The sequence below is a fragment of the Falco biarmicus genome, chromosome Z (genome assembly GCF_023638135.1).
Source record: "Falco biarmicus isolate bFalBia1 chromosome Z, bFalBia1.pri, whole genome shotgun sequence".
Classification (NCBI taxonomy): domain Eukaryota; kingdom Metazoa; phylum Chordata; class Aves; order Falconiformes; family Falconidae; genus Falco; species Falco biarmicus.
The window spans coordinates 78,089,102-78,100,682 of NC_079311.1; the positions used below are offsets into that span (position 1 = coordinate 78,089,102).

At 49.1% G+C, this 11,581-nt stretch overlaps 1 protein-coding gene across 1 annotated transcript; it reads left to right on the plus strand.

The window, feature by feature from the left end:
- The first annotated feature begins 891 nt into the window (after positions 1-891).
- Positions 892-10,588, plus strand: SIGLEC15 (sialic acid binding Ig like lectin 15). The gene is made up of 5 exons (XM_056324894.1): positions 892-1,687; positions 4,442-4,825; positions 6,995-7,354; positions 8,362-8,392; positions 9,731-10,588. The coding sequence occupies exons 1-5, from the start codon at positions 1,636-1,638 to the stop codon at positions 9,825-9,827; spliced, it is 924 nt and encodes a 307-aa protein (XP_056180869.1). The 5' UTR covers positions 892-1,635; the 3' UTR covers positions 9,828-10,588.
- Positions 10,589-11,581: the final 993 nt, after the last annotated feature.

Consider the following 11,581-nt stretch of genomic DNA (forward strand, 5'->3'; position numbering starts at 1 on the left):
TCCCTCCCTTCACAGGCACGCTAACTTCGACCAGAACAGAGAACAGGTTCAGAAAGCAGCAAACATGCTTCATACTACTGAACCGTGGAGCGGTTTGGGTTGGAGGGGACCTTAAAGCCCACCCAGTCGCACCCCCTGCCCCGGGCAGGGCCACCTCCCCCCAGCCCAGGTGGGTCCCAGCCCCAGCCTGGCCGCGGGCACTGCCGGGGACGGGGCACCCACAGCTGCCCCGGGCAGCCTCTGCCGGCGCCTCCCACCCTCACGGGGAACAATTTCTTCCTTACAGCTGATCTAGATCTCCCCTCTCTCAGTGCAAAGCCTTTCCCCCTTGTCCCCTCGCTACAGGCCCTGGTACAGAGCCCCTCTCCAGCTTCCCTGTCGGCCCCTTTAGGCACTGGAAGGTGCTGTAAGGTCTCCCCGGAGCCTCCTCTTCTCCAGGCTGAGCCACCCCAGCTCTCCCAGCCTGTCCCAGCAGAGATGCTCCCTCTTCTAGGAGCTTTTGCACAACAAGAAGGGAACGTACACAGGGAGTTCAGGGCGAAGAGGTGAGGAGCAAAGTGGGGGAAGGCGCTGGCTCCTGGCACAGCAGAGCTGGCAGCAGGGACCCAGCACCATCTCACATCGGCCCTGGGAGCCCTCCAGGGGCTGCGCGCCCCCGGCCCGCAGCAGGGATGGCATGGGCGCTGGGGTCCCCAACAGGAGAGAGGGACCCTACAGCAGCGAGGTGAGAAATCAGACATCAACCCTCCCTCCAGCCTGAAGCAAAAACAGGAAACCTCAAGCGAAACCCACACAGGGAACACACGCTCCAAGGTTAAACTTCATGTCACGGGATCAGCGGATGGGAGGTGATGTGGGGGGAAGCATGGCCAGCTCTCCACGAGCCTCAGGCTCTGCAGATTAGCAAACTGCACAGTAAGTTTGCTACAGCTAAACCCAGAAGGAAAGAGCAAGCATTTACACAAGGATTCTGGGCAAAAGCTGGAGCTCAGCTTATTCGGAACGCAGGTTCGAACAACAAGGAGGAGAATGACTCACAACTCGTCAGGGTCATGGGAGTCCAGACAGAGCAGGGTTCCAGGGGACACCCCAGCGCTCTTCCAACACTGAACCTTGGCACAACCAGATGATTTCAAAACAGGGTGGTGGTGGCAGAGGGGTTTTTTTACACCTAGGGATGACAACAACCAGTGAGCACAAGGGGTAAAGTTGGCTTGCAAGCTCCAAGTTCAGGAGGAGGAACTGCCTCAAACCAGGAGAGCAAGGGTCTTGCTTGCCACCTCCTGAAGCAGATTGTGAGGGTTTCCTCCAGGTTGCTGATGTGGTGGCACTTGAAAGCCATCCCCTCTTGCCCCAGCACACACATGGAGTGGTTGCTTGCAGCCCCACTCTGCAGTCCCCTTCCTTTAGCTGGAAAATGATAATACTCCATATTTTTCACATGACTGACCACAAACCTATTAATAACTGAATTTAAAGCTGGTTCAGCTAGACAACTCATTGCCTCCAAGGAGAGGAAAACCACAACTTCTTCCATCCCTGGAAAAAACTTTTGTGACTGCAAGACCAGCAGCTCAGATGTAGTGGAGGCTGTTCTGGTCTGCTGATACACCTCAGTGGAGAACGTCAACCAGCATGAGAGAGCTTGGCTTTTTTCTTCTGTTCCTCCTTCGCATCTCCAGGAAGGGTGAGTTCTGAGCTTGTTATGAATCCCTGTCTGATCAGGGCTTTTCTTCTTGCTCTGGTCAAAGTGCCAGGGGAATTACCTAGTACGATAAACTCTCCATGAACTGCACCATGCCATCACATTGTTTAAGAGGATGCTGAAATTCTGGGTACAGGTGAGAATACTGGGAAAACTCAACAGCTTTCTTCTGCAATTGCCACAGAGGTCTTTGGTTTGAGAGTAGGGTGGGGGGTTTTTTGCCTTTTTTTTTTTTTTTTTTTTTTTTTTTTTTTTTTTTTTTTTGCTTTTCTGACTTGTGCAGGGAGTTGATCTAACTTTTCTCCTGCAGCATCAGTTGGATGCAGCATTTCTACCACCACCCAGCAGCACTGTGTCCCTTTCCTAGGAGTTACTGTGCAACAGATAACAATGTGCTCCAGTTAGCACAAGCTCATGTTTACCCTCAAGTATGCACTTAAGTTCCTTTAAACTCAATGGGATTTGCTTGGATATACTGTCAAACAGTATTTGCTAGAGCAAGGCTAGGGTCTGTGGTGGTCTCCAGCTCTTGATCTTGTTCCTGTCTTCATGATTTTTCCATTGACAACTAGCAGATACCCTGACCTGACGAATCCTTTTCAGCGTTAAGTGTGTAGGCGATTTGCCTATGGCTTTCTCCATTTCTTGTGAAAGCTTCAATTCCAGGAACAAATGGAGGCTGGATATTAGCAGGAGGAAGCCACAAAACACATACCACTCTGAAGTTTTAAGGTTAAGGTTAAATTATGCACAAGACGCTGACAACTCCCCCTACTCATAACCTAGGCAAACTGTGTTTCCACAGAAATGGGTGGAGCTGGTAACATTAGAAGTACGTGGTTTTAACATTTTCTCTCACGTAAAAGGCAAGGGGATATTTACGTGCTAAAAATAATATTCTTTGCTTGAGATACTCAAAAACTGCAAACCGAAAAGGTGGCAGAGAAAAGCAAAAAGCAAATCATGTACTCAAAAGCACATGATCTGCAGTTCTCCAAAAGCAAGGGTTACAGTAACATGCTGTAAAACAGCCAAAATAACATGAAATACACTAGAAAGCATTTCTGTTTTCACTGCCAGCTCTTTGTGCTCAAGGTCCAGGAGCTTCCCAGAGCTCCAGTGGCCATGTAACCTTGAATATGAGATTCCCTAGGCTGCAAAAGGATCTCATATCATTATAATGAATCATAAGGCAGCCCGGCTCCAGATCTCCGTAACCAAAATACTGGCTTGGCACTGATTCCAGATAAATAACAGCACAGAACCAGTCCTACACTGGCCTTTGTCCATTGTGCAGCGCACAATGGAGTGATACAGGCTGCACCACCACCGAGGTATTTGCCAAATATTATGGAGAACAGGTATATGAACAAGCAACAAATCTTATCTTAGTGTTTACAGGAGCAACCCAACAGCTGAATGCCCACAGACCGCAGCAAAGCCAGCTAGACGAGGGATGGATGGCAACTGCTTACAGGACACCTTTACTTTTTTTTTTTTGCAGTTATTCTCAGCTATTGAGGGGGAAGCTCCTGATTTAATGAAGTCATCAAGTGAGTTTTGTAAGACAGGAATGTAAGCCACAGACGGTCCTGAAGCCACAATCTGCTGCTACAGCTGTTGCAATTAGCAAGGCAGTGGATGGATACACATATCTATACAGAAAGCACTGCCTACAAGTGCTGTTTGTTGGTGCTGGTGGTTCCTAGGGAAGAGAAATGGGTGAGACATTTAGTTTTCCGATATATTTCAAAGGTGGGGAGCATCCGTTCAGGGGAAGGCTGTTTTCATCACTAGACAAAAATGATCAGATTGGGTCTGGTGGCAGCAAGGTGCAGCTCCCCAGACTGCACTAGGATTTACTGTAACTAAATTTGGCCAAGGGAGCAAAATCCCAACCATTTGTGACACCTCAGCCGGAAAACTCAGGATTTCCCTCACCATGACACCAGGACAAGGCCTGTCTGGGAAGACAGTGGCAGCTAGAGTCCACACCGTGACAACTTGCTCTGCTAAAGGGAGATGCCTTCTCTGCTGCCAAGGGCATCCTCCATCCGACGACACAGATACAGGGAACTTACTTGTTCTCAGCAGCCTTCCTTAAGATGAGCACCTTCAAGTCTTTATTCAGATCCTGTCACAGCTGATGAGTAAGATGCTACTTTGTGATGATAGCAGCATTGATCATGAGAAACATCAGCTGTTACTACCTTCCTCAGGGGTAATGCAACCACCGAGTAGCATAACAGACACTATAACATAATACTATATATATACAGTACGTATTACATAACTTAATACTACAGTGTGTGCATGCACTCAAATGCAGGGCTGCTACACTTAATGCACTTCAGTGCCTAAAGCCACCAGATTTCTGAATGCATGCAAAATTTTTATTTTTAGCCTTTTCTTTTTCTTTTGAAGAGATAATTTGGTTGATCTAAGCACGTAGACGTCTGTTAACTGCAAAAGTGTGTTGCACAACTTCAGGTGCTATCGGTCACTTGTCAAACAAATTAAATCACTTTCAACATGAGCTGATCAGTCCCCCAAGCTCTGGTGCCAACTGGTACCACATCCAGTCTCAGTAACAGGGCTGCGCAACCAACTGCAGGTCCTCAGCAAGCAACACAGGGCCCACCACAGGAACATTTTCCGACCAACAACAAAGCAGACGCAGGAAGGATGGCCTTAAACACCCCACATGAATCAGTCGATCATCTTTTTTGCTTCTAGGTGTGCAGTCCAACGGCTGGTCCGTCCACGTCCCATCTGATGTCACCGGTGAACTCGGGAAGATGGTTATCCTGCCCTGTACTTTCACACACCCCTACAAAACATTTGACCGGACCCTCACTGCCATTTGGAGGATCAAGGAACCCTACAACGGCACAATAGTTTTCAAGTGCATCAGTCAGAGCACCAGTGAGCTCTGTAAGACTGCCATCAGCCACAAAAACAAATACAAACTGCTTGGCAACCCCCGGCACAAGGACCTTTCCATCAGGATTGACAATCTGACCTGGAGTGACAGCGAGAGATACTTCTGCCGGGTGGAGCTGTCCGGAGATATCCACAGCAAGTATGAAAGCAGGAATGGGATAAAGCTGCATTTGATTGGTAAGAGGGCAGTAGAGCCAACGCCACCCCGTAGGGAAGTGAGAGCTGCAAGATGTGGAAAATGAGATGGTAACAGGAGCTGACCTGCTCTTCCAAAGGGTTGTGTTTTCCAGCTCCGTGGATAGTTTGTAACATTGGGGCAGGGAATACTCGTTGCCTTCCACAGCCTTCCAGCACAAGGTGATGAGCACAATGCAGGGAAGGGAACAGGAATGAAACTGGAAAGGAAACAGCCAGGCTCTGGCTGCTGGGGTAAGAGCCAGACAAGTCCTGGACATCCCACTTTGTCCTGCAGCACAGGGTCTGAGCAGGCAGCAGAGAGGCAAATGGGGGTCAGCAGCCCACGGGGTGGGGTTAAAGCCGTCCTCTTCATCAGAATCTAAACAGGAGAGCTTGGGTGCTGAGCACATGTTAGCAAATGTAAGCACAAGACCACCTGGATGGTAACAGGGGATCAGAAAGACAAGATACCTGGTACACAGGTGCTGTAGATCCAGACTCTCCTGGAGCAAGAAACATAAACAGCCTGAAAAACCAGCTCAGATAACAAACCTCAAACGCTAATCCCATCTCCCAGGGTGTGCTCACAGATCAAGGGAGGGCCAGGAGACCCAAGTGGCCTCGGGAACTGGCTCAGACCTTACCCATGAGGGCAGAGGTGCCACGTGTTGGATGATTTTGCTTGTGAAGTGAAACTGCCTTATACCTGTGGGCATCCAGATGGAACCTGAGGATAAGGTCGGTTACTTCTTGGGCAGTTCTGTGTAGTCAAGGTTTTCCTTCACTTGGAGCAGCTCCTGAACACCCACATACACAGCGTGACCAGAACAGGATGGCAGCAAGGTCTGTCTCTCAGGGGCTGCCTGGGGCTTAACACCAGAGGAACGATAACACACACAGATACGGCACCCAGGCTGCACCCTGCTTTGGGAATAGACCCTGACAGTATGAATGGAAGGGGATAAATAATGCTTAAAAAGTTAAAGACCAAAACACATAGACACATGGCATACAACTAACACAGCTAGCTTCCTTACGCATCAGTCCTCCAGCCTCAAACTCCTGCATTACACAGACAAGGAAGAAGACACGATGTAGCCGGTTGCAAGCTATACATTTGTTGCCTAGCCTGACAAAAACTGAAATCAATATTGAACTCCTGCTTTTCCTCCATGAGGATGCTCATTTAGTTCTCTCCGGTTTTCACAATGCCTTTAGGAACCAAATGCATTAAATGGCTCAAGAGGAAAGGATGGAAGGTTAGGACAAGCTTGGTCATACCAGCTACGCTTCCTCAGCAGACTAGACAAAGGATGACATGTTCAGCAGTGCACCTCTTAGCATTTTGCATCTCCCCAAACAGTCTCTACCACAGTTCATTCAGTCACACAACCCCATACGCTCCAATACAGGATATAAAATTAGTGGCCCTGTCTTGGTATCAGTGTGCTACCCCAAAGCAACCAGGAACCTACACCAGCTGTTTGGTAGTCTCACTACAGGGTTGGAGAAAAACATCAAAAATAGGTTGTAGCAAGGAGTGTAACCGCTCCCTGATCAGAACTTGCTAAATCTGGCAGGTCTCGGGCACTGAGCAAAGGGCCTACAAACAGATCCATCCGTGCATACTCTGGAGGTCTGAGACCAGAGGCACAGCCACGAGATGCTTGCAGGAGCACCATGGCTGCCTTGTCCTGGACCATGCGCAGACGCAGCCAGTCTGAAAATGTCCCCAACTGCACCTGTGCCTGCATGATGGACAGCACAGGGCTGCAATTCATGGTGCATCTGCAGAAAGCCGCCCATCTTCATGGATGACTACCCTGCTACAGCACAGTGTCTCCGCCTTCTGCCACCATGGAAGGTGACATCAGCTGAAGCTGACCAAAGCTGAGACAACTGTGTGAGCCATTACAGGCATAAATCAGAGGTAGAATACACATCCTTGCACACAGGCTTTGCTAGGTGAATCCCTTTGCTTCTCTATCCAACACAGGCAGGGTGGGGAAATCTAAGGAAAGTGCTAAGAAAAACAAGGAAGGGGAGGTTGGTTCCCAGAATTACCCTGATATAACATGCTGAGGGTCCACCAAGACCGACAGCTCACTCCAGGCTACACACACCTCTGAAGCCTGACACACTTTCCCTCCCCTGTTGCGATTCCTGCAGCTGCCCCCAGGATCATTAACATCACCGTCAGCTCCAACAGGGATCGCACCTTCCAGGCACGCTGCACCGCCGAGGGGGAGCCAGTGCCTGCCCTGACCTGGACCGGCCCACCCTACAGCAACATCACCACCATCACCAGCATGAACCATCGTGTCACCAAGGAGCTCCGGTACCTCATCCACGATGGAAAATACACCTGTACTGCCGTCAACAGCCATGGGAGAGCAGAGGGGGCTGTGTACTTCTATAAATTCAAAGCATCCAACAGCTCCTTCTTCCTGATCCTGATCTTTGTGCCGCTGGGAATCAAAGTGCTCATTTTGCTGGTGATACTGAGCTTCACCGCTTTCTCAAGAGGAGGTACGTATCGCAGTTTCCCTCAGTAGTCTTCCTCCATCAGACTGGTAACCAGCGGAGGGATGCGGCAGGTTAAGTCAGGCAGGAGGGGTTGGCTTTGTTTTGGGTTGGTTTTTTTTAATGATTTTATCATTTGCCACCCTAGAAGAAGGACATTTCTAATGGGAAATATAAGTAGGAGGGACATCCTGGCTGGCTGGTCACAGCCTGCAGAGAAGATGTCTCCTTTGGGAAGGGACCTTCGGAAAAGCAGAGGGAGCAGGATTTTCCCTGTGCCCGAGGAGAAAGGTTAACTAACAGATGGGCAATTAGTGGAGAATCTGTAGGCACAGGTTATTTTTTTTCTTCTCTTCGAAGCAGACTAATTACTACCTCTTCCCTTGTAGACCATAGGCAGGATTTACCTTCACTGTATCCCATGCAACAGTTCAATCTCCTGGGGTGAGCATCCTCCTTTTACAGACTGCCCCTCTCGGTCCCCTGGGCCTCGCCACCCGGGTGCTTCCCCATCACCAGTGAAATCCCACCTCCCAGCCACACCAGGGCCATGACAGCAGGGAAACCCCAGCTCACAGGAGATGAGAATCAGCTCACGGACTGAGGGGTGAGACCTCTCAAGAAGCGCGGAGGCTGCTAGCCCCCAGCCCACCACCCCTGCTGTGTGATGGCATGGGGAAAAGGGGACCAGGAGGGACCCCAGGCTCTATGTCTCAGGCTGGACAAGATGTCATCTCACCATGACTCATCTGTCAACACCTTGAAAAAGCCACCAGTTGTCTCAAAGTGTAGAAGGTCTAAGACCAACCAAAGAAATGCTTTGTTCCTTATACTCCAGTGCCTAATTCCCAGTCCCACTGGAGGACAACACACCTGACACAAGGTCTTCTCTCCATTCACTGGAGTGTCACAAACACCCCCCATTGCAGCTTCCCAACAGCTCTAGGTCAGCCCTGACTCCCCATCTCACTCTGACCACATTGCTAACCCGCATCTTCCTTCCCACCTCACAGGTCCCTCCTCCACTCCATCCAGCCTGGCCCGGTAAGGATGTCTTGCCTTCTACTCATGTTATCCATCAGGAGGGGTGGAGATGGCTAAAGAGAGAAATACATGTCCTTCGTCCTGGCAACAACCTTCTGGCCTGAGAGCGGGCTCCTGGGACAAGGACATGGTTGGGCTGATGGCCAGATGAACCCGTGTGAGGGACCAAGGCTTGGGCACTGCTGGAAGGAGGCCCTGGCTTGGGTACAGCTGAGGAGGCCCCACTGATGTGACAAGGACGGGAAGTAGGTTGGAGAAACCATGACACATGGATGCTGCAGCAGCAAAGGGCTAGCAGTTTAGGTGGGCCATAGGACCAGAGGATGGTAGGAAGCCACATTAGCAAAAGAACCACCCACCCAAGGGACGGGCTGGCACGGGGTCTGGGCCAGACTTGAGGAATGATGGACAAGAGAGGGGAAGCTGCGCAACAGAGACCTTCCCCTCCCTCTGCACCCCAGCCTCTAATGGAGCAGAAAAAGCACCCACATCAAAGTTGATGAGCTCTGCAAGGGTGAAAGAAGGTACGGAGATACAAACCAGCCCACCACAGAGCCAGGTCAGGTGTGGCAGGGCCTGATTCTTTGGCTGGCATCCATACCATGCTCCCACACAACCCTCAGCATTTCCCATTCCCCATCACACCACTAATCGTGGACGCTTCTGAAACCTGTGGTGGCCGAGCCAGAAAGGGATGGAGCAGGAGGGAGAGGAAATGCATACAAACTAAAAAACAAAACCAATCCTTAGGCTAAGCCTAAAGAAGCTGTACCTGAAATCAGTAAAATTACATCTGCCTGGGGCTGCTCTCTTCCAGCCTGGGTTATCCCTGTGTGATGTCTCCTTCCCTCACCTTACCCAAGAAAGATGCTCACAGCATCAGGACACAGCCAAAGAGGCAATGGGGAATACAATCCTACAGTTAAATTTGTCGTAATTACTCACAAAAGCACAATGTTGGTGATTTAACAGTGTCTAAACCATACTGCACCCTTAATTGTATATGTATGTAGATGAAAGCTTAAAACCCAAGATCCTCCACGCCCTACATGAGAGGATCCTTCCCAGGAGAGGTTTGTCACAACCTCCTGAGGCTCTGAGCAGCAGGGCAGCAGCAGTAGTTAGCACGAACTGCGTACGAGATCCTTCTGGATGCTTTAAAACGTAAAACATTAGATACAGCTCAGACACATAAAACCCACCTGCTGCAGCCGGGAGGATCCGTACCAGACGGTGCTGCAGACACTCTGACACTCCTTAACTACTGTCTGAAGCTATTTACAAAGTCTAGAGCAGCCAGAAATGTGTCCTCACCTTCTTCACTTCTTCTACTGCCAGGCCACAGCCGCAAGACACCACCTACGAGAACTTTGACCGCAGAGACGGCAGTGGCCAGGCTTTGCCAGCAGAAAGAACAGCGTCAAGACGCAGCTGAGGACCTGGGCGGTCTCATCCGCACCCGTCTGCACGGCTCCAACTCCTGCCTCCTCTGGACAAGGGTGCCTTTTCCCACTGAACATAAAACTGACGCCGACTGATACCCAAAAGGTCAAACAGGCCTTGCAGGTGCGTGACTTCCAGCCCCGCTGCTGCTTATGAGCAAAAGAAGCCCTTAAAGGGAAAAACAGAAGAAGAAAAGAGGGGTGGAGCTGGAAGACCAAAAGAACTCTACATCGGATGCATAGAAGCATCCACATAGGATGTCAGTTCTAACCAGCCTGTGTGGTTTTAGCCTGTATCAGATAATGTTTAGCAAGCAGGTAACAGTCTACCGTTTTCTCACATCTTTTTGCTTTGGCATTTTTCAAATACTCCTTCTCAAAGCTTTCTTCACTGCTCCACTTGTCAAACCACACACAGCTTCCTAGAGCCAGCAAGTGTCTCAAGTTTCAAATACCAGCTCTGAAAAAAACACTACTAGAATTTCGGCTGGGTCTTTTTTGTTGTTTATTATTCTTCTTCCTTAACTTCCAAAAGGGTTTAAGAGTTTAAAGGAAATCTTAACTTTCAAGAGCAGTCCAAGCAAAAGGAAAAAGAGGTTTTCCAAAAGGTGGCGGAGCTGAAAGCCAGGCATGCAAAGGGTGCTCTGTACTGTAACTGCGCTGCAGCTCCTAGTGCCCATGTGCATGCACCAGCAGAATCTCAGAGCTTTGTGATAAATATGCTGTGAAAATGTTCCAATAAACCAAAACAATAAGCCAAATAAAAACAAAAAAATAAACCAAAAAAAATTTCTAAACAGTTTCCATCTCTGTGTTTCAAAATACAAATTTTGTGTGTCAAAAGCTCCTATAAGGCCTGACCACTCACCTCGAATTCTTCTGAGATGAAGTCACCACTACAAAGTCTCTAGCCCAACTGTGAACATGCCCCAAGACCACCTGAACAGACCCAGCTTATGCGCACATCAGCCTGGAGTCTTGGTCAAGCAAAGGTCCAGGAAAGGGCTGTGAAGAGCAACAAGTTGGCATAGAAGAGGAGGAGAAAGAATGAAAAAATAAGTGATAAGAACCTACTTTCATGTTTCTACCACTGGCTTCGATACTCTGTGCAATCATTCCAGTGCAGCAGGTCCAAAACTTTTCCCCCTAACAATCCTGCTTCTGGGAACAACCACTGCTGGCCAGAGCCCACCCTGCTACTGAATTACCAAGAAGCCTGTGGTCCCGCTTGCAAGCTCACCTCCAGCCTGGGAACTGTCATTTTGAAGTTCACTTCTTTGTAACATCTGTGCTAGGAAATTAAAGCATAACTTTAAATGACTTGGCTGGGATAACAAGAGGGGAAAAAAGAAAAAAAAATAATGCAAGGAAATATTTGAACCCAATCTTTTAAATCTGTTTAAAAATCCCAGCAGTGGCAAAGCCAGGTTTAATAAAGATAGGCAGAGATGCAAAGAGGAAAAGGAAGTTATAGCAGACAGCAGTCATGGACCAGTAAGGTCAGTGTACCAGGAAGAGACCTCAGAGATCTTAATTGGACAAACTGAACTGAATTTAGAGTATTGAGAACCTATTTCTACCCACATATGGGACTGAAGCTTGGTTTACAAGATTTTCCTTGTGAAAGCTACTTCAACTGAAGTAGCTTGGTCCAAATAGAAGTATCAGACCTCATGCCCCAAAACCTGGGATGCACCGAGCATGCTCCATTGCATGCTGCCAGCATCCTGCAGTTGAAATGCCACCA